Genomic DNA, 23,533 nt, shown 5'->3' on the forward strand with positions numbered 1-23,533 from the left:
CCATATCTGAGGGACTGAACATCAACTCCAAAAACCTGGGGTTTTAATGAGAGGGCAGGGCCCAGCAGGCCCCACTACCCTGGGGGATGGGCATCTCACCTTGGCTGACTTCTTCACTGTCTCTGCTTTACTGTCATTGCTGGAGGTGCTGGCAGCGCTGGGCGAGTTCCGGCCACTGGAGCGGATGTCTTCATTGATGGGCGAGGCACGACCATCAGGGCTGGCTGGCTGCTTCTTTCGACCACTGCGCAGTGTAGACATCTGCCCACCCAAACCGGAGGCTGGTGAGACTCGACCCCAGCACATACGCAGGAGCCTCAGGAGCAGACCCCACCACCAGCATTATGGCAAATACCAGGCCCTGGCAGGCAACAGGCACCTCTGGCTGTCCCTCGCTGTGTGGGGGTTAATATGGAACTAAAGGAGGAGGGGGTGAATGGGTGGGTTCACATGGAAAAGACAGCAATTCTTAAACCCAAAGCACTCATCTCTAGGGATGGCCCTGGATGTTGTGTGGTAGAAACGAGCAAGGAGTTGGCTGTCTACTCTGCCAAGTTCTCCAGAATGACAATCATACACTCTGCTTCAAATCACCTCACTCTTTCTGTTTATTCCATAGAACTGCCTGCTTCCTCACCCAAACGAAACACCTGCTGATTTCATCTGATAGGATGAGAAGTCACTCAAAGGGAGAAGCTGTCAAATAATGTAGCTCAGCTCCTAAAACCACCAAGCACTTGAGCATGTTTCTGCAAAGCCATGGGGCTCAGAAGAGATGGGGGAACAATGATTCACATCAGTTCATCTGCTGGGCAGCCTGGGCACCAGCAGCCTTGACAAGATGCCGGGGTCAGAGGAAGGTGGACAGTGCCATCTACATGCCTAAAAGGGACACTGGGGAGGCCAGCTACAGGGAAGGACCCTCGTGGCATCCCCAGCTTCCAACCTGGGAAAACCTTTGCTCCTAAAGGTCCCTGCTGCCACATTTCCAACCTGGAAAACAAACCTCTTTATGAAAAGGGCTAAACAGTGAGGGGAAAAATGGACCAAAAGATTCTAAAACTGAATCAAATGAATGAATGAAAGAAAGAAAGAAAGAAAGAAAGGAAGGAAGGAAGGAAGGAAGGAAGGAAGGAAGGAAGAAAAAGAAAGAAAGAAAGAAAGAAAGAGAGAAAGCACCTGCAAGTTTTAAATAGCAGAGAGATGCCACACTACAGGTGATGGGCCCAGGGGCCAGAGGGAAGTCAGGGGACTTGGAGAGCCTGCACTGAACCAGACCTTGATACTGAAGAGTTCTCTGTAACAGTAAGCTCAGGATATGCACCCCACTGACGATGTGAGGGAGGGAGAGAGCAGAGGCTCTTTCCAGACCCACAGACAAACTAAAACCTTTGAGCCAATCACTCCTTTAAGGGGGCTGGTTCTCCACCTCAAATGAATCGCTTCCCAGGTTCCTGGAAGGCAGAAGCCCCAGCATCCTAGTAACTTGCAGTGGCCTGGATCGCCTGCCCTGAGGACTCACCGAGCCACGACTGCGCCGAGTCCTCATGCTATGCTTCCCACTGAGCCCATCATCTTCCTCTTTGACAGGTTTGAACATGAATGGGGGAGGGTCCACGGGCTTCTCAATGGGGGGGAGCTCGCCGTACTTCTTGAAGTGGATGCGGCAGTCTGTGCAGAGCAGGATGTTCTCCCGGCCCCCGTGGTGCCAGTCTTTGGAGGCTGCGTGAGGGAAGAGGAGTGCGGGTGGGGGGCCCTTCCATGGGCTCCGACAGACGCCCATCACTCACTCTGCTGCTGCCTGCTCTCTCCCAGGGTAGGGTGGGAGAGGATTTCAGGAACACCCACCCCCTCCCCAGTCTCATGGTGCCCAGAGGAGCTGGCAACAGGCTTCCCAGAAACACAGGTACCCCCACCCTGACCACACTGATTGTACACAGGGGAGTGACCAAATACACAGATTTCTGCTTTCTCAAGTAACCCTGAAGCACAATGCAAACGTCAAGCCAATGGCACTCTGGCAGGTCTTCACCTGGATTCATAAAATGTTCAGAACCTGAAAGTGCCTGAGCCTGGCCTGTCTCAGTGAATGCTCCCCCTGCTCCCCCTTCCCTCCGATCCCCACTTACTGGTGGTAAAGCAGTGGCGGCAGGCGTACCCCTTCAATTCCTGCTCGCTGTCCTCACTGTCAAAGTCATCCTCGCTGGCTGAACTCAGGTCCACTGGGCATGGCAGGAACACAACAGGGGTGGGGGAGACACCATCATGCTTGGCCAAGACAGGGACCTCCTGTGACCTGTGGCCTGCCCCAGACTCTGAACCACCAGTCAGAGTGGCCTGGAAGGCTGAGGTGGGGCAGTATTCACGAAGGACCACTCTGAATTCCTCAGGGCCAGTGATCAGAACGAAGAACTCACGTGAGGGGCAGTACCCAAGGGTCTGCCCTACCCTATTTCTGGAGCCTGATGTCACACCTGAATCCTGGTGTGGCAAGCACTGATGTCCACAGCTGAGAACGTGAACAGGCTAAGTACACCCACATGAATTCCCTGACAAATCCAGGCATCCTGAGGAGCGCCCTCGCCATCGAGTCGCCCCGCCCCACCCAGCACTAACGGATCATTTTTTGTTTGCATGTGCAACATAGCAACCCTCAGGCTGAGTGCCCTGGGCCAGGACAGAACCACAAGGCCCACTGCTGTTTGCTAGCTTTTCAGGGTTAGGAAGGTATCCTATCAGACTGCACATCACACTGGGACCAAGAGGAGGATCTTGGTAAAGCAGGAGGAAAAAGAAGAAAATGTTAATCTGATCTTATTGCTAACACAATACCAACGCGATGAGAACTCAAACAGTACATCATCCCCTAAGTGGACAACCTCCTCTGAAGTCACTGGAAACACCCCGAGATAGGGTCAAGACTTACATTTTCATAAAAAATTAAAATGATGTTGAGTTTATTTAAAAAATTTAAATGCATGAATAATCTGTAAAACTCTCCTACCAAATCCCCCAAGCCAGTGCCACATCTGGGTGCAGGCTCCGCGCACACGCGTAACACACACTATGTCCCCAACCTGTACTGTGACAAGGATGCCCGTGAGGACGGGCCCAGGGCCGGGACAATGCGCGTGTGGCTGCGTGGGAGAAGTCCCTCACTTACAGAATTCGCTGGAAGGGGGTCTGGAGGGCGTGCTGACAGGCGTGGATGCGGTGCGGGTCTTGATCCTCCTGAACACGGCCTGCCTGCGGTGCCTACGATGGGCCCGGGAGCTGGCTGCTTCGGGGGTTTTCTTCCAGTAGTAATAGAAGGTGATCAGCTCTCCCTGCAGGAGAGAAGGCTGGCTGTGATGGAAGGGTTCAGAGGGGCTCTGCTTTTCCTGTTCCCCCGGGATGCGAGCCCTCTTCTGCCAGGAGCAGGAGCTGGTTCCTAACAGGTGTGCTGGAGACAAGCACCAAGGACAGTTGTGAGAGGAACAGGGTTTGCTCGAGACATGGCTGTGAGCTGCCCACTAACTGGGTGAATGGGCTTGTCCCCTCAGCCCAGCAGAAAGGAATTTCTAGATCTCAAGAACATTCGTTCATTCAACAAGTATTTGCTGAGTGCCTACCAAGTGCCAGATGCCACCACGGAGGCACACCAATCAGCAATCAAAAACAAGGAACATCCTTGCCCTCCAGCTGTGTGTGTGCACAGACGTTTTCTTCACAGCACTCCACTGAAATCATACAGGTATGGCAAGGAAATGCCTGAGCAGTTAGATTATTCCAGAAACAAGCAAAGGAAACAACTGAGATGGTGGGGAACTGGGGTCAGGAAAAACAGAGACCCCAATTCCAGGAAAACTGCTCCACACCCTCTAACCCAATCTGAGCGCCCACATCGGGACAAGCTAGTACAGCATCCTGAAGGTGAAGACTGGGGCTTGACAAGGGAAGACGCTGAGGGACGACACAGTGGTGCTGACTCAGAGAGGAAGTGCCACCGGTCACAAGGCCAGCCTTTATGGCAGAAGGAGCTATTCTTTCCATGGCCCGGCAGAAAGGAACAAGAAATCCTTTACGAAAAAAAAATACAGCAAGGGGGTATGAGGCCAAATGCAACTTTTAGAAAGGGGCAGTTTTGGGACGACTGGGTGGCTCAGTCGGTTAAAGTATCTGCCTTCGGCTCAGGTGATGATTATAGGGTCCTGGGATCGAGTGCTGCACCTGCCTCCCTGCTCAGCCCAGAGCCTGCTTCTCCCTCTCCCTCTGCCTCCGCCTGCCGCTCCCCCTGCTTGTGCATGCTGTCAAATAAATAAATATCTTTAAAAGGGGGGGGGCAATTTGGGGTGCCAGGGTGGCTCAGTCGGTTGAGCATCCAACTCTTGATTTTGGCTCAGGTCATGATCTCAGGGTCGTGAGATCCAGCCCCTTGTCGGGCTCTGCGCTCAGTGCAGAGTCTGCCTGAGACTCTCTCCTTCTGCCCCTCTATGAGAGCGTGCGCGTTCACTCTCTCTCCCAAACAAATAAACAAACCTTTAAGAATAAGAAAGGGGTACTTTTGCTACCCCCACCCCCAGGTGCTCAGCAGGCACACCACACACACCAACAGGTGAATGGCATGTTTGGCTAACCCTGGTTGACACAAGACCAATTTTTTAAAACAAACATCCCAAGATAAAGTATCTTTACCTGGAATTAAAAAGCCAACAAACAAACGCTTAAAGCAGCGAAAGTGTCTAGTTCACACTGATTTTCTCTAACTGAATCAATCTTGTGGACAATCAATTAGCGTGGCTGATTACTGTATCCTGGGAAGCCACCCTGTGGGCAACTTGTACCCCAAGGTGGGGAGCCACTTGGCCAGAGCACCACACTGCCTCAACAGAAGGCTCAATGCCCTGTGAATGGAGGAGCCGAGAGAGAGAAACAAAGATTTTATTCTCCAATGACCTGAGATCTAGCTGGAAAGACCAGTGCTGGGGAGACTAAAGTGAACAGACAAGCACAGATACCACGTGACCAACTCTTGTGATGGCTAGAGCATCGGGTCAGATGAGGTTTCCCTAAAACATTCCCCAGAAAGCAATGGCCTTAGAACGATGAGAAGTGAGTCTGTAGAAGTGAATGGATTTTAAGCGGGGAAATGGCTTCTGCAAAGCAGGAAGTACATGTGTGTTGGGTGCTCACTACTCAAGCTGGATTCTATGCCTGTGCATTTTCTAAGAAGTGGGACCACAGCTGTCGTCGGATCCTTAAAGGAACCTGTGATTCAAGAGGAACTTCTGACTGGCTTCCATAAGCCTATAGCATGTATCTCTTGGAGTGTGGATATGTTTCAGTCTTTCCAAGTGCCACTTAACAAAATGCTAGTGACTGCCAATATTTAACAGATGAAGCATGACCCCAGGCCAAGGAGGCCAGGAGCCAGCCACCAAGGACAAGCACGTGCAAGTCCGCAAGCTCACCCCACCCTTCTCACAGTTCCACGAGACACTAACTGCGATAAGGGAAAATGCAAGAACGTCCCTGGATTTCTGACCTGTTTGTCTGTCACGTGGTATTCTACAAACGTAGGCTACATCTGTCCGGCCGTGACTGCAGCATCCTGAGCCCCTAGGTCATGATCCGAGCACCTCCTGGCTCCTGCCTCTGTACTTCCTATTTTCCTGAGTTGGAAAGTCACTTATCTGTACTGATCTTTTGGTATTGACTGGCCAGAGGGAACAAATTCATAAATCCACTAGGGGATTAAGAGACCTGTGCTGATACAAAATTGATCTGACTCTGGTTTTCCTATGAGAAAATACAGAACAGAAGCCAAGGCAAATCACTGTCACCCTTCAATACTTTGTCAGGGTGACATGCTCTATGGGTTCAAAAGGACAACGAGTGCAGTAAACCATGGCCCAATCCCAAAGCTAGGAGAAGAATGTGAAACCCCAAAGCAGTACCCTCCCACCGCCTCCTCTAGCTGAAGTCTTTTAGGGGCCAGTAGATGGGAGGCCTGGGATGTAAGAGGAAATGTGAAGTTACAGGAGACAGAAGGAATCAAAAAATGGGAGAGAAAGTGAGGTGAAAGATGCTACCAGGGTCTCTGTCAAATCTCAGCTAGAGTGGACAGCTGTTAGAAAGCAGCTGCCCTTAGGTCTCCAGGCAGCTTTGGTCTGTCGCACAGTATTGCCTCACGCAGTTACAAGGGACTGGGGGTGAGGGGCGCCGACACTCCCCCCCCAGCCAAAAATCCAGGTACAACTTCTGACTCCTAAAAGTCTACTGTTGACCAGAAACCTTACAATGGTATAAATGGTCAATTAACACATATTGTGTATGTTATACGTATTATTTACAGTATTCTTACAATATGGTAAACTAAAGAAAATAAGAAAATCATAAAGAGGAAAAATACATATATAGTACTGGACCATATCGAAAAAAAAATCTACCTGTAAGTGAACCTGAGCCGTTTTAACCTGTGTTGTTTAAAGTCAAATGTATTTCTATTTCTCAAATATGAAATGAATGTTTGAAAGAGTTTCAAAGGGTTTTAAAAGATGGTATAACTCGCAGATTAAAACAGGGGAAGCCAGAGTTCAGTGAGGCTATGGTACTGGCCCAATGCCAGACACCAGACAGAAAAAGGCTCAGGAAAAAAGCACAGGTTCCCAACCTTAACTTCCACTCCTGCACTGTGTACGTCTAGAGTATGGGGGGAAATTAGGACATGACAAAGAAACCTGATACTGAAATTAACATCAACTTTTTGTAACACTTAAGAAATAAGAGCTTTTAGGGGCGCCTGGGTGGCTCAGTTGGTTGAGCGTCTGCCTTCAGCTCAGGTCATGATCTCGGAGTCCTGGACTGAGACCCAAGTTGGGCTCCCTGCTCAGTGGAGAGTCTGCTTCTCCCTCTCCCTCTGCTCTTCCCCCTGAAATCACGAACTCTTGCACAAGCTCTCTCTCTAATAAATAAATAAAATCTTAAAAAAAAGAAATAATAGCTTTTAAACAAGGAAAAGGAGGGACACCTGGACGGCTCAGTCAGTTAAGCGTCTGCCTCTGGCTGAGGTCATGATCTCAGGGTCCTGGGACTGAGTCCTGCATTGGGCTCCCTGCTCAGCGGGGAGCCTGCTTCTCCCTCTGCTTGTGCGTGTGCACACACACTCTCTCTCTGACAAATAAATAAAATCTTAAAAAACAAAACAAGGAAAAGGAGTCCAGAACAGATTCTATTATCTGAGTACCAAGGATCAAACAATCAAGCCGGGAATCTTCACTGTAGGTCTATAAATTAGTCTGGAAAATGAAAATGTAAATTTCAAACTTCAGGAAGATGGGGTAGTGACTAGAACTCTCATACATTGCTGGTGGGAATATAAAATGGTTCAACCATTTTGTAAAACTCTGGCAGTTCTTACAAAGCTAAACAAACATTTACCATATGACCGAGCAATTGATCCCACCCCGAGGTGTTTACCCAAAAGAAATAAAAACATATGCTCACGCAAAGACTTTTATACAGGTGCTCATAGAAACTTTACTCTCTGTAGCCAAAAGCTGGAAACAACCCAAATGCCCCTCAGAAGGAGAATGGATAAATGCATTACTGCGTGCCCATTTACTAGCTACTGCCTGGCAGTAAAAAGGCACAAACTACTGATCAACCTGCCAATATTAATGAATCTCAAACATCATATTGAATATAAGTAGCCAGATACAAAAGGGTACAGACTGTACGAGTCCATTCCAGAAAAGGCAAATCTACAACCGCAGAAGGTAAACGAGTGGTTGCCTCGTCTGGAGGACAAGGAAGTAGAAAACTACCTATAAAAGAACATGAGGAAAACTTTTGGGGTGAAGGGAATATCGTATGAAGCGACTGGTGTTATTTGCATGGAGGTACAGTTATCAAACCCATTGAACTGTGCCCTCACTGCACTTAAAGTGGATGTGTTTTTATGGTATAAATGGTATGCATACCAATCACACATCAATGAAGTTGACTTAAAAAAAATCCAGGCCAGGTTTTATTAGCTGCCTCTCAACAACTGTAATGTCTACGAAGGGATTAAACACTGGGATGGAGCGGGATTAAACACTGGGATGGAGCGAATCTAGGAGGATTAGAAACAGCACACTGGTGACTGCATGGGTGGCTAGGTCTTGAGCACAAACAAAAGAACATGTCGGGAAAAGCTTTGGTTCTACAAATAGGGAACGAGGCAGCCAGAGGCCTCACCAGGAACGAAGTCAATTGAACTTTAATCAAACATGCATAGTGTGTGCTGCAGAGGCCCGCTGCACATAAATTCAGGGAACAAAAGCTGCTGCAGAAATCAATAGCCTGCTGAAACATTAACACAGGCAATCATTGATCAAAAGGCAGCTCCCCAAAGGCAGCCTTGCAAATTAGCTCCCGCCTTTGCTTGCAAGCAAACAGAGAGGCATCAGCGTGGACATGAATGGCCCGGCCGATCGTTTGTTCCCGGTGCTCTCACCCACCGCACAAACAAGGCCTCCCAGTCAGCACACCTCACATCTCCATGTTCTAATTGCAAACAGCACGAGCGACCAAACTGGGTTAGTGCCTGGGCAAAAATGGAAAGGAGAGGGGGCGAAGTGCTCTCCAATCGACAGCATTATGGGCTGCAGTGCTTGCCAAGAGAAGCGCTTAAATCCACTGGTCTACATTTAGCAGATTCTCTCTCTCTCCCCCCAACTCTTCGCCTTTTCTTTGGTGTAAGGGGGGCAGTGGTGTGCTGGATTTTCCCAACAGGTCATATGCAAAAAACCACTGGCAACAAGGGATTTGCTCCTGGATTTAGGCACCAGCTCCCCACCCTGAGGCAGGATCTCTGCACAGCAGGTCTTCTCCCCAGGCAAACCACTCAGGGGTAGAGAACCAGTTCCCATTAGGTTTCTCTGATTTTCCATCAAAATGAAAACATGGGGTAGGGAGTGCCAGGAGAGGAGGAGGAAGGTGCTTAGGGCTGAGCTCTATCTGGGTGGGTGGGGGCTGGGACGAGAGTCCGGTTGACAAAAGGCTCCAGGCACCAGCAGACAGCTCAATCACAGCCATTCCTGTAATCCAGAAGCTTCCGGGGCTCGGCCACTCGGAATTAGGAGGATTGGTTCCTTCTCTGCAGTCACCATTGTACTTTGTGCTTCCCCATGTTAGACTGTGAGTCCATCAAGTTCACTTAACATAAAACATTGGGGCAATCTCCCTCCATGCTCCCCCCTCCCCCCCACCCTGCCACCTGGACCATCTGAACTGAAGCAGTTGGGGGGGGCGCTTGGGCTGCTCACCACTTACCAGTAGCTTTCGGGTATAGACTCATTTCAGGTAAGTTTTGCTGGTATGGCTGGGCCCAGTTCTGCTTTACCTTGGGTGAACAATAAACTGGCTATGTGTTCCAGGGCCCAGGGTAAGTATGCCACTGTACGTGCGTAAGAACAGAAGTGGGGTGGGGGACTACAGGTAGGAGTTGACAGCCCTGCCGCAGGAGACAACCTGACCAGGTCCCCTTCCTGTCTTACTAGCAGGTTAATTTACCTGCAGCCACTTGGTGAGCTAAAACAATGTCCACAAACAGGACTGTTATTTAATTTCCCCCAGGCACTACACTGCTAAGGGAGGGAAACCTGTAAACTGTCCTGCCTGATCAAAAATACACACACATACATACACACACAGTAGTTTTAAAGTAAGCTAAGCTACATGTCTTCCAAGGGGCCCTGGGGAAAGGAAAGCACAGAGCCACGGGCTAAGCAGGTGAGCGAGCAGGCACTGTAAGCACCCAAACGTCAACGGTTCACCTGGTGAGCACGGCTGTCCTGTACTGAGCTCAGCAGTGAGTTCCCCACTCTCAGGGATCTCTTACACCTCAGTCCGCCATTACCTCAAGAAAGGAGTTCTCTGGGAGGCCGATGTGGAGGCAGGAAAAGGTAGTCAATTATTTTTGTCCCATGTTAGAAACATAAGGGTACACCTAGGACTAAGTCCTAATTTTTGTGATTATAACATATTATTACTGCCACAACCACACAAAAAAGGCATGACATCCCGGGGTGGGGACAACAGTGTGGGGGTGGTATGTGGCAGAAGATGAGGTCTAGGGACCCCAGCATGCAGACCACGGGGTACCGCAGCCTGCCTTCTACTATCAGGCTAAGGAAGGCCCCGGTCTTTGGGAAATAACTGTTCTCACACACTCCTTTCAATTCAGTGTACAGAGCTGTGCTCTGTTATCTTCCATTCTCACAGTGGTTCTGTGACCAGCAGAAAAAATGGAGAACTGCTGGCCTTAAAGTTATGTCAAGGAAGGCCTTGAGAAACCAGTCCTTGGCCTATGCATGGAGGGGCAGGGAGGGAGGAAGGAAAGAAGGACTCCAGTCTGGGTCCCTGCACCACAGTGAGTGCCTAGCTGCCAGGCTCAGAAGGTTCCCTGTAGAAGCCACCCACAAATGCTTTCTCCACTGGGGGGGGGAGCTGCCGCTCACTACTTCTGCACCAAAACTTCAACAGGCATCCTCAAAGAGGTGCAGCAGGGGAAAGCGGGGGTGGGGAGGAGGCCTGGGAGGCTGCACATGGATAATGGCATCAGAAACAGAGCTTCTCTCTGAAGCTACCTTACGGCCCCTCAAGCCCACCTGCCACTGCCCACTGATGTGATGGGACAGGACCCTCTCTGGGCACACCTCTGCACACAGTTGACTTACCCACTGCGGGGGTTAGAAAGTAAGCACTTAGAAGAAATTATTTTAATTATTTAAGACCTATTATTCACTGTTCTGATGCTAAATATTTTAACATGAATATGTAGAGAGAGTACACTAACTGTTCTCCTCTCAATGCCTTATTCTGCATGCTAAAGTATAGTTGCTTAGAATCAGGGTGTTGTTTCCCCGCAAAAACTCTGTCTGAAGGACACCCTTCAGTTACTATCCGGACCCTTCTTTGGGGGCCCAGGTACAGAGGCGTGAAGAATCCCACCACTTGCTGGATGGAATGGAAGATCTAAAGCTTTTTTCTTTCTTTCTTTCCTTTTTTTTTTAAAGGTGTGTTTTTCCAGAGACAAGTTCCAGTGAGCAGTGAATAGTTACGAAACAAGGTCCCAAACCCAGTAGGGGCAGGAGGGAGAAGGAAACGTGGCACAAAGCTGCTTCTCAGACTTCATTCCCCAACCCAGGGCCCCGACAGTGGTCAAGGCCCCAGGAGAATGTGGCTCTGGCTCCTGGGAGTGGGGCGGGAGAGCCTGCATAGGCCACCTCCCCTGGGAAGCACTCTAACTGGAGTGCTCTGACCTGCAGCTGAGCTTGGCCCCCCTGACATCCACGACCACCTCTGCCTGGGAATTACAGCTGCGTTTCTTGGCAAAAACTACTAACTCAGGGGTAGTGAAGCAAGTCAGTAAAATTTCCTGGCACAGGCTCCTATGCAAGTCATTCTTTCCTTCCACTCCCTGAGGCTTGAAGGGCTGGCACTGACAACTGTTTCGAACACCTGAGGTGAGAAGCTGGGCACTGGGCAGAACCATCAGCTGTGTTTAGGAGCAGCCACCTTTACAGATCTTTTTCCAGCAGGCAACTGGCTGTCTTGCAGCATCGATTCCGGTAATTAAAGCAGTGCTCTCCTGGGCTCCTTCTTTTGTTAACCAACCGAATCCCCTAATCCCTGAAGGAGCCCCGACAATGTCAGCCTGTCAGCCGGCTGCTAATCGTTAAATACCAACTCTGCGGTCTCAGAGTGCATCTGACAGAACGAGGATCTGTGCGAGGGCGCACAGCAGAATCACTGCCTCTGCCTGTGAGAGGCTGCGAGGGCACCTCTCTCACGTGCCACGCAAGAGCAAGCCCGCAGGTCAGGAGGCAGCCTGCTTCTGGGCAAGGCAACCTCTCCTCCCCACTTCCAGCTCCTCTTCCAGAACAGTAAGAGGAAGGGAGGAAAAAGACGACTTGGGAAGTGTGTGACGGTCTCCTGGGTTTAACAGGTTATAAAAAGAGGCCACGCTAACATGCTCATAGAGATGTTCCAGAACCTGGCACTCCCCTAACATCTCCCCTAGTTGAGGGGTACCTGGGTGGCTCAGTCAGTTGGGTGTCCAACTTTTGGTTTCAGCTCTGGTCATGATCTCGGGGTCATGAGACTGAGCCCCGTGTTGGGCTCTGTACTTGGTGGAGGCCTGCATGGGATTCTCTCTCCCTCTGACCTCCCCGCCCCCACTCACATTCACTCTCTCTCTCTCTCAAGTAAATAAATAAATCTTAAAAACAAAATCCTAGTTGAGCAGCTTAAAGAATTTTTTAAAAAATAATGATTACCACCATTTATACACTGTGGAGGAACTAAAACAGAGTTTTGTGGGGTTTTTTTTTGCCAAAATTGTAATGAGAGTTCCTAAACTCTATGTTGTTTTAGTTGTTGAGCTCAGCCACTTGTGGATTCTACCTCTGGTCCCACACCACCACTCAGATGTCCAGACTTGAGGTCCGAGGCTGGCCTGTCCTCTCCCACAGAGACATGCTCAGTCTTCCCAAAGCCCAGCTCTGATCTTGTCACTTCCCTCTCCAAATCAGTGAAGGCTCCTCAAGGCCAACAGAACAAAGCCCAGTTGCTTTGCTGTCTCTCCCATGACTTTCCCTCTGTCCGAGAAGACCCTTCTACTGCAGTCCCACCTCTCACAGCCCTTGACTTACATCAAACACGACGGCCAGTCTGCTGTCCCTCAGTGCTTCCCTTCCGCTTGTGGACTACAGCCTTGAGAACACCTCACCACTGTCTCCTTAGTGTCTGGATCTAAGTCCTCACCGCTCAGGGCTCAGGTCACCACAGATGCCGTGTTCTCCTTGAAGCCTTACTTAATCCCTCTCCTCACCCCCTGAGGCCATGATGTCTGCATATCTACGCTTCTCTTCACTTGCCTCTCTCCTGGTACACCCAGGCTCTCCTCTGGACCATAACCATGAATGAACCTGTCCAACATTCCCAAGTCTGTGTCCATTTCTTCTGCAAGTATCCCAGAGGTCTAAGACAGTATCTTGAATATAATGAGTATTCAGTAAGCATTTGATGGAATGAGTATCTCCCGAGCATTAAAACTTACCTGAAATTCTAAAAAATTAACTTCTGAGAAATAGATACCTGACTACTGACTTTCTTCCCAAGTAAGATCATTAAAAATAACTCCTTCCTGGAGGTGCCTGGGTGGCTCAGTCAGTTAAGCAGCTGCCTTCAGCAGGTCATGATCCTGGGGCCCTGCGATTGAGCCCCAGGTCAGGTTCCTGGTTCAGTAGTGGGGAGTCTGCTTCTCCCTCTCCCTCTGCTCCTCTCCCCCGCTTGTGCACGTGTGCGCGTGCTCTCTCTCAAATAAATAAATGAATCTTTAAAAAAAAACAAATAACTGCTTCCTGATCTCACCATTATTTCATAAAAGAAATGACATTTTATCTCTAAAAAAGTAGAAAAGACAGACTATCTAAATAAGAAGAGTTCCTTAATTTGATATCTAGTGTTATGAAAAATGACTACACTGCTCTTGTTTTTTGTTTCATTTTCCAGGGGCCATTGTGTATGGTGTTTGGAAGCAGTGCTCTGCAGTGGGTGTCAGGGGCTGGCAGGAGGGGGTGGGGCTGAGGAATCCAACACCACCACTTCCTCCTTCAGCAGACCTAGAAACCAACAATCAACTTTTACTGGGCTGTGAAATCTACAGTGATGAGAGCAAAGCACTATAAGTGTCTTCCATACCTTAATATATTTAATCTTTGTAGCTACCCTAGTAGACAAATATCTTTATTATTCTTGGTTTGCAAATGAGACAATGGAGGCACAGGGAGACAAAGTCCTGCATCCAAGCTCACACCGCTTCAAGCGGCAGCCCTGGAGGTGCGGTTCCAGAGTCCTATGCTCTTAACCATGCTATGAATTGAGGGGAAATATATGTGGTTTTTTTTGTTTGTTTATTTGTTTGTTTTAAGCCAGAGGCACAAATTCGGGTTATCTTTCATCTACAAAGTATCTTAAACCTCTTCCATGGACCTTGAATAGTTTAGGCAGAAAAGCAAAAAAGGGCACTGTGCATCCCTGATAACAACAGGCGGCAAGCCCTCCCACCTCAGAGAGGAGCCAGCCCCCGTGCCGCACCCAGGAATTAGAGCCGCACCTGGCTGAAGCAGGGGTAACAGGTTCAGAAACACATTTGGTAGACACAAGTGCACAATGAGGATTACACAAGCCTAGACAATATGCTCTACTTCCCATACCAAGAACAAACTCCAAGGACTACCTTGGACAGACTCTGCGAGCCCACAACCACGAGCACCCCTCACAACCTGCTCACCACACCCCAAGCCATGCAATGGCTTTCACTGTGGGCGAAGCCCCCGGCCCACTTTTGGCTCTAGGCTACATATGCCAAAGAGATGTGCCAAGCAAGTGAGCTTCACAGGCCTCTTGACCTGAGAATTTGCATCAGGTAGAGTCCCTCAAGAAAGGACTTCTGCACACGTTACAATGCATCCTTCCAAATTACCTCTAGCGGGAAGCATCTATTTAACAGTAGCTTCAAAGTGTGCTCTCAACTGGAGATGACTCGAGGGCCACTGGGTGGATCTCCTGCACCTCTTCTTATTGCCACCTCTCCAAGCAGCTCCACTAAAAAATCCTATCAGTTGAGCAACACATAGAAGGTTCTTCCATTTAACCAAAAATAACAACCATAATAAAAAATAAACAAGAGATTCGGAAACGACTTGTTTGAAGACAGAGGTCATGTGCCATCACAAATCGATCTAAAGCCCAGCCTGGAACAAAGGGCCCCCGCCCCATGTGGGGCCTGCATCAGCCTGTGGCACAGAAGTCTGGGCAGTCCTGACGCAGCCAGAAGACTGGCCATCACTTAACTTGGGACCCATACACAAGGGGCCACTCAGGCAGGGGCCTTTGTCTCTGGTTTTACTGAGCTGAAGACTTAACATTTTAAGCCAACACCAGGAATCTCGTGTTCTCTATAGGGCCCCCCAAAGTCCCAAGAATTTATTCACTGAAATCAGTTTTCTTTCCTATAAGCTGAATACTTTGTTATTTCCTGAATTCATTTTATTGGAGTTCAGCAACAGGGCAAGTGGGATTTCACCACCGTTGGTTCTATTACCACACGACCCTTCTTAATGTTGTCTTGTTCCTGTAACAAAACCACAATTCTACCAGCAAAGGGGGAGAAGAGAGGAAAAGAGAAAGCCATAAAACTGTTAAAAGCGCTATTCTCCATCTCGTAAACATTCTTCTATTTATTGGCCTTTCATTATATGTGCAATCTTATTATCCCTGCACAGTATCAAAGTGCCACTGTCAGGGTCACCGTATAAAATATACATTGGCAATGGAACATTTAATGACGGGAACAGGACGAAAGATGAAGGATGCGAGAGGGTGGCATGCTGCAGGACGTTTTAAAGGGATCATCAGTTATATCTCTGTGCATTTCCCGAGGTGATAACTGAATGACAGGGGTTGGAGGGAAATCCATTTTTGAGCTCAGAACGGACAGTTAGGAGAAAAATGTTTTTGTATTGGGAGCATGTAATGACTGCCAGGAAATGAGAACAGCTACTCCAGCAACGTTGCTTCTTCTATTTTATGGTTTTTATGGACGCACAGCAAATTATCAAATACAATCCATTTCTGCAAGTTGAATTTTAAAATAAAGGACAGGCTTCCTCATTTCAAAGAAAGGAGGGAAAAGGGTATTTAATTTTGTCATTGTATCACATTTGTTTAATAAAAAGAGCAGAAGCAAAGATTACCCTTCAAAGCACATAGGCACAATTACAATTCCATACCCTCCTTAGAGGCAGACGTGAAACGTGTCGTCCTCTCTTTTCCCTGAATTTTGGATTCAACCTAAGGGAAAGATCTTAGAAAAATTCAAACAAGCTTGCAAACCAAATCTGTGCTCAGGTCTTACACACGTGGCTAGCAGTTGTTTCATAATGGCTTTTAGCAGGAAAGAAATCCAGGAAGGACGCTGAGAGGGCAGCAGGTACCTTCATGGAAGCCCTTAAGGGCTGAGTTGTGTGTCTCTCCCCTCCCCTGAAATCATATGCTCAGGTCCTAACCCCCAGCACCTCAGAATGTGACCGTATTTGGAAACAGGGTGATTAAGTTAAAATAAAGTCATGAAGGTAGTCCTAATCCCATCTAACTGGTATCCTTACAAGAGGAGGAAATCTGGAAACACATGGGGACACAGAGAAGATGGTATGAAGACACAGGGAGAAAGTGGCCATCTACAAGCCAAAGAAAGGGGCCTCAGAAGAAACCAACCCTGCTGACACCTTGATCTTGGACTTTCAGCCCCCAGAACTGTGAAAAAATAATTTCTACTGTTTAAGGCCCCCACTCTGGGTACACTATTAGTGCAGCCTAGCAGACAAATACACAAGCCTGAGGACAGGGTTCCACGGAGAGCCTGCAGGAAAAGGAGGTGCAGGGGAGGTGATGCCCACCAGGCAACTCCTCCAGGCTTTGAGAGGAGCTTACAAAGCTATCGCCGGGGGAGCAGGGCTTGTTTTGGGGGAAAAAAACAGATGCCAAAGAGGAGCAGCAGTGTGGGCAAGCGGTAAAATAACTGGCCACCACGTAGGTACTCAGGCCCCTCCAGGTGGGGGCTGAGTGTTCTGGCGGATCCCAGCTGCTCTGGGAAGCAGATTTCCACACAGGTTTCCTCACGCTGCCTTCACTAGGGCCCGGGAGAAGCAGCCCACCTCCATGACACCTCACAGATGCCTTGGATGTAAGACAGCTCAGTGAGAAGGAAGACGTCCGTAAGATGGGACAGTCAGGTGTCAGCAGAACACAAAGGAAGAATTTCCCCAGACTTGTTTTTAAACCACTGAATTCTTCTGGTCAGTTCCCACAGGAAAGAGCCACGCTCTATCAAGCTTGTGCTGCCCCCAGCGTGATACTCCCCACAAAGCTACGATCAGATGAATGGAAAATGAAGCAGCCTATATTTCAGGAATGAGCAAATGTATAAGGCACTCTGACCACAGCTGCTTGGTGGTCCTGAGGGTCTCCAGGAAATTGTTCGGGGTTACTCATATGACCATGCATGCTGTAGTTTAGAAACACACACAATGGGAGCCACCAGGGGTTCGGGTTGTAGTTTATGAAAACGACTTGCAAATCCCCTAATCGCAGCGTGTGACGCAGGTTGAGAGGGTGCACTCCTCCTGGTTGGTATCTAGGTCTCCTCAAGGGTTCTTGTCAGAGGCTGGCTGTCCCCCCAGGCCCCAGCCCAGAAGGCCCAGGGAGTGTGTGGTTGGCACCCCATGTGGGCTGGTATGAGTGCGGAGCCTGTAAGGGTGCATGGATGGCTGCTTTCTGGGGACTCCTTTCTTAACTCAGCTGCTCAAGGAAGCTGCTCCTGTGGCAGCACCCCCACCCCAAAGGGAAGTGAGAAAGGTCCTGCTGCCCCTGTAGGGCTGGTTATCCGGAGGAGAGCTGGGAGTTTCCTCGGCCGTTTAATACACAGCTTGGAAAAGCTGGATGGATCTAGATCTCCGAAACAAACTGTGTGGCCAGGAAGACTCTAGGGCTAACCGGAACCGCTTTCCTCTAGCGCAGTATGGCACAAACTTCTGATTAGCATGCCCTATGTTGGCACCAAAATCCTGCTAACTCCTGTTCTGCAGACAAACCAATGTCATCATCATGTGACCTCACTCACCCGACTCTATCTACCCCCTTCTCCCCTGGACCGACATGTGGTATGGCAGGAAGAGGCAAGGCGAAGTTCCCCAGGGGGATACCTTAACCACCCCTGAGTTAATGCTGTATTGGTTTGAGACATGAAGGTGTTCCTAGCCCGCTCTAGGAAAAGATTTTTCCCTGTGTGCCCCATGTGTCCTTAAAAGGTTACCCACGAACGTAAGCCATCTCTAACAAAAAGCTGCACAAAGGGAGGGACGCTGACAGATGAGCTCTGCATTCTTAGTACTCAAACCTGAGATCCCAGAAACAACTCTAAAAAGTCAACAAATTTTTCATTAATTCAACAGCTTTAAAAAGCTTGAGTCTCCAGTTGCAGGAAGCCTCAGAAACTGGCCTTTATCCAGCTCTGCTTCACTTCCCCAAAGAAGACAAAACCCTTTGCAGTGAAGAACACAAAGGCAGAGGTTTCTCTGTGAGGCGACTTCAGACTTGGGCCTATGGCCAAGGTGCCCTACTGTGCTGAGAGAGGAGCCCAGGGCAGGGCACAGAGCAGAGTTTCCAGAAGAGATGTCCCCCAGGGGCCTGCTCCTGAAAAAACTGCTCTACCATCTGCCAGGACCTTTGAAGGTTCTCCCTCCTACTGCATTTACCCTCAGAAAAGGGACTGGTGGCTCTCCCACGTGCACTGCCTTCTGGCTTGGTGCAGGCTCTTGGGACGCCTCTCCCCTGGCCGCTGCCAGCTCACCCCACCAGCTCCATCTACTGTAATCCTAGCCATCTTTTAGGGCACCTAGTCTATACGCCACCTCATACACACTACCTTTGCTGACCCCGGGAAGCAAGTTTCTTACGAGCCTCTTTCCATGAATACCATCTCTCTCTTGCTTAGCTGTGACCCTCTATGGCTCCTATGTCACTAAATCTGGGAGAATAGTAACTTAATATCTATTACTTGAGCCCCTACTTCTCCTTTCCCCAACTGGTCTCTAAACTACATGCGAACAGGGATGTGCTCACTCTACAACCTGTAACCCCAGCAATGATTAGCACAGTGGTTGGCATGAAAAAGGTGTTCAATAAATGCTCACTGATTTGTACTGAGCTGTATCACAGACAACAGCATATCAGAAGTATGCTTTAACAAGGAATATGCAAAACAAAAAAGTCATCATGTTCATAAAAACTACATACTCTCAATTTTAGAAATAAGAAAGTTGGTAATCTTTCAGTGAAGGTTTTCAAACTTGAGATTGACATGAGCAGATGGGAAACTAGTTATGAGAATTTAAACTCCTGAAGATTACTGAGTATTTCTACAGAACTCTGTACATTAAATAACAACAGCAGCAACAATAACAACATACCACAACCTCAAAAGAGTCCGTCAATCCATTTAATTTGTTAGGGTAACTAAAAAATGAAAATCATTTTCCTGTCCCAAGGGATGTTCAAGTGTGAACTGAGAACAAGTGTCCCACAGGCACTGCTGCTTGACGTGCACACTGACGTGCACGCAGAACCCCTGGGCCAGAACCCTTGTGTGAGGCGCCACACCAGTCCTGGCCTGACACTGGCCCAGGGGCACAGTCCCAACTTGAATTAACAAAGGTATCCGATGACACCTGTACTCTGGTCCAACTGAACATTCTGATGGACACTAAAATGGTAACTTCCATTTTTTAAAGGCTGGCTGTTTCCTTGTTTCATGATGTGAGAATGTTTGGGGCCTGTCTTAAGTGCACTGAAGACGACGGTTATAGTTACATCTTTCTCTCAGAGTTAGTGCAAACAGGCTCCAAACTCTGTCTCAGGAGAAAACAAGCACCACACTCCTTTAGGTCGTCATGGCACACACAGGCTTCTTGCAGGCAGATACCAAAAGGCCCTGGGATTATGCTTTCAAATTAGAAGTCCTGACAGACTTTTTAGAAAACAAAACTAAAAAAGGACAGCCTGCTGGGCTGTAGCCTGAAGCATCCGTGGTGGCAGCCCATGGCCCATGCAAGTGCTTATGCTTCCACCAGCTTGGCTGCAATGATCCCAGGTCCACCTCTATGACCGCAAGTATCCCAAGGTCGGCGGAACTGGGTGGCACACAAAGCTCCCTCCACGTAAATGAAAAAAATTCACTTTCCATCTTCGGCCTTGGCTTGGTAATTCTGGTCAAATGGCAAACATGTGTGCATGTGAGGGGGGAGGGAGAGTAAGCTGTTGAGGAGGAAAAGGGAAGGGAAACAATGAGCAATTACTGGCTGTCTAGCCTTTCCCATCTGGAGTTCCTCACCTGAACCACAGAACTCAACAATGAGAAAGGCAGCCACTGGCTGTGCCACTTGGACCTAAACCCTCTGGGCCTCTGTTTCTTCATTTTAAAAACAGAGAAAAATAACAGCATTGAATTGTGACATTAAGATCCGTAAGTGATGGTGCTTATTACTCTTTGATGTATGACAATGGAACAAACCAGGAGCCCACAGCGGTGGTGGCTGGCTGCAGCGCCGCCTCCTCTGCCTGCTGGGAAAATGACTGCGTCCCAGTCACAAAGAAAGCCAAGTCCCAAACAGGAGAAAGCAAACAAACTCAGTGTTTCTAGAAATAGCAAATGCATTAAATATTTTAAAACTCTGACTGAAAAAGCAGTATTGAACTGAACTGGGTGAAAAGAATACAATCATATTTAAGAAGAAACAAGGATCCAAACAGTTCGAATGCTTACACTGGCCTCAGAGATGAACTGGCTGTATTTCTGGGTTGGCGACATTCCTCTCTGGGAGTCATAAGGACACAGTTAAGCCCTCGTAATGCCAGAAGCAGGGTGGCCAAAGGAGACCTACACATCCCAGGTCAGCTACAGACATCTTCTGCTACAAATAACGGCTTCTCATTTGTATCCATTAACCTGTGTTCAGCACAAACTAAAACACTACAATGAGCTGGAATCCACCTCTGGAGTCCGGCAGGGCAACACGTGAGGCTTTTGCCGCCTGCACCGCTATTCCTGTACCGAGTTCTTCCCACTAGAAACTCAAAACTAAGTTCAACTTAAAGAACCATTTTAATTAACTGAATTTAAAAAAAAAATCTCTCAAAGAACAGTAGTCTCTGTAACTGACTGACTTCCTCTATGTGTCCGGAAAACTACAGGCACGTCACACAGAGAACAAGGGAATGCTAGGCATTGTGAATGATAATGCTGTTTGGGGCAGGTTCACAGGATGAAGACAGCACAGTTCAAACAGGTCGGCATTCTCCGGAAGATCCCCAAACAGAACCATCAGGACAACATATACCTATCTAATGGCCTCAGTGAGGCAACTTACAAAGTCCTCTCTCTGCCCAGCCTCAGCTTCCACTCTTAGGTAATCAGCAAGAGAATCAGAACAGACAGTATCATTAAGCCTTTCAGCAGGATGAGAACAAAACCAAGATAATGTACCCGCCAATCTTTAGCAGGCCACCTTGGGGTTTACCAGCTATCCCTACACTTCAATATCGAATTAGCTTTGATGGGACAGATTGGAAAGGCCCAGCTAGGGGGACCTGCAACATCCCATTATTTAATTTCATGACACCATAAACCCACTTTTAAAAAGCACCAAAGAACATCTACTTATGTTAAAAATTATACCTAATTACAATGAACTCTATTACTGAACTTCAAAAATATTCTCTCTGGACAATGTGGAACATACCGGAGTGTCGCAAACTCCAGTCTGAAAATTACTGGCTTAGAACATAAACTCTTTAAGCAGAAAGAAAATGCAGAAGACTCTTGAGGAGCATCGTTTCTGATGCTGAGCTGAGGATGGAAAAAATGAATCACCCCCAAAACATCCTGGGGCCCAGTGACTCAAGAGGCCTGGGTTCTACAATCTAGTCCACTGTGTGGTTGTCCCTCTGCCCCTCTGTGCTGTGTAGCCAGGGGACGGTGTGAGCCTGGACATGTGTAAAGTTCAGTCTACCCCAGAGTTACATGTGTCCTTCTCTGCAGCCCTACTTTTCCCCTCAGGACATACTGTCGATTTTGTAATGATTGTACTAACGTGTCCAGAAAATTAATGTGCGGCTCTGGATGCACTGGGGGTACTAAAAGCACCTACATCCCAACATCGTGTTAATAAGAAGAGTAAGCATCCTTCCCTGGGAACTCAAGCAATCATTTCAACAGTAACTCACATATGGCAGCAAATCAAGAGGCAAGTGTTAGCTGCTTAGGCAAGAGCAGAGATGAGAGGTTGTATACTAACCCCAGATAAGAGGAAAACTGGTCTGATGAGTAGCACTTAAAAATTGTTGTCACATATGATCTGGATCAAAGGCTCTGATGCCACAACCAGATGCCTTGAAGGTGCTTCCTATGCTCCTTCTGGCCACAGGAAGCAGCATGGCTCTGTACACTTTGACTCAATTGTTCCAGAAAGTAATTCCAGATTGCTAATAAAGAAGTCAAGCCACATGCTTTTTAGTCCCATGACTTAAATCCTAAAAAGTCCCAGCTAAACTATGTCTCACTCCTGCGGGTAGAACTGAGAACCAAAAGTGATTAGTGCTCCTGCGAAACAGAGATGAATAAGTAGACATCAACATGCCAGTCATGGGTGTATTTCTTCACCGATGAAATGACCACGATCACTTCAACAACAATCTAAAAGTCCATAAGACTCCAAAGCAGTCTCTGACAAGTCAGTCCCTCTTGCCCACATTCTCCTCCAGGGCCTGCCTGCCCAAGAGCAGTTCTGCAGGGCTATTTCTGCCAGCCACCAGGATATTGGGTCCTCCCATCTTGTTCCTGAATTTCTAGCAAGACTAGGTCAAGTGTGGCCTTGGACCCATGCTCTTTAGAAGCACGGGGTGGGGGTGGGGGGGGGGTAGAGAAGCAGCCTCTGAATTGTTCTAATTGCATTTTAAAATTTAACACGTTCACTGTCTAAAATAAAATCAAATGGATTATACATATAAATGAATAGTTCAATGAATAATACCAACACCTGCCACAGCATAATGACTAAGTTGACTCTTAATGTCTTTAATGATGCCTCAGAGCCCCTCCTTCCAGAGTCTCTGGCTGCCTCCCGCCTCCTTGCCTCCCTGCCCTTTGCCTGGACAGAGGGTCAGGTCTACTCAGGAAGTCTTGAGTAAAGCACAGCTCCCTGATAAGTCGCAAACGATCCAAGGAAGAGCTGGTCTAATTCCTGAAGATTGAAGTGGAGTAGGCTACAGCGGAGTTTTAAATCCTGCTTTATGTTAATTTACAAAGGAAATACAGGAATTCCCTGGGTGCCAAAAGGACCTTTAAGAATATCAGATCATGTCATACTTCTGGATCCTGGTGTCAAAACAAAACAACGCAATACAAAACAATCCCCAGGCCTAAGAAGGCCTGATCAGCTACTTGGTGAGCTTTTATCTCCTGAAGGGAAGACTTTTAATAGCCCCCCCCTCAACTGGGCTTAGAGAAGTCAAAAGAAACACAAAGGAGAACCAGTTTCCAAGCTTCCAAGCAGGTAAGGAAAATAATTTTCATAAATTTAATGTGCACTTCTGTCCCAACTGGTCAAAATACCTGTATTTAAGAAAAGTTGTGACACGTGGTTAACTAACCTCTCCTTAAAAATTATCCTTGAGTCAGAAAGACAAAAAAAAAAAAAAAAGGAAGAAGAAGAATTGCTGTTGTGTCCTGTATAAATCTTAAGAAAAAAGAGAGCCAAGAAAACTTCGCAGGATCCTCTCTCATTCCAAGCCAAGATATACTTCCCGCATTTGGGCATTACTAATTGCAAGAGCATTCATGAGCTCCTATTAGCTCGTGCAGCACTGTCCCATAAAGACATTAAAG

At 48.0% G+C, this 23,533-nt stretch overlaps 1 protein-coding gene across 6 annotated transcripts in view; it reads right to left on the reverse strand.

The window, feature by feature from the left end:
- RERE (arginine-glutamic acid dipeptide repeats) overlaps positions 1-23,533 on the reverse strand; it is a 409,222-nt gene that overhangs the window by 9,261 nt on the left and 376,428 nt on the right. For all 6 annotated transcript variants that reach the window (XM_040645735.1, XM_040645737.1, XM_040645739.1 and 3 more), the window contains 4 exons: positions 3,164-3,326; positions 2,130-2,222; positions 1,523-1,722; positions 100-261 (listed from right to left, as the gene is read on the reverse strand). In XM_040645735.1, coding sequence (XP_040501669.1) covers positions 100-261; positions 1,523-1,722; positions 2,130-2,222; positions 3,164-3,326 — 618 coding nt within the window. The remainder of the gene's footprint in view (positions 1-99; positions 262-1,522; positions 1,723-2,129; positions 2,223-3,163; positions 3,327-23,533) is intronic.

This window comes from Ursus maritimus, unplaced genomic scaffold, assembly GCF_017311325.1.
Source record: "Ursus maritimus isolate PB19 unplaced genomic scaffold, ASM1731132v1 scaffold_32, whole genome shotgun sequence".
NCBI lineage: Eukaryota > Metazoa > Chordata > Mammalia > Carnivora > Ursidae > Ursus > Ursus maritimus.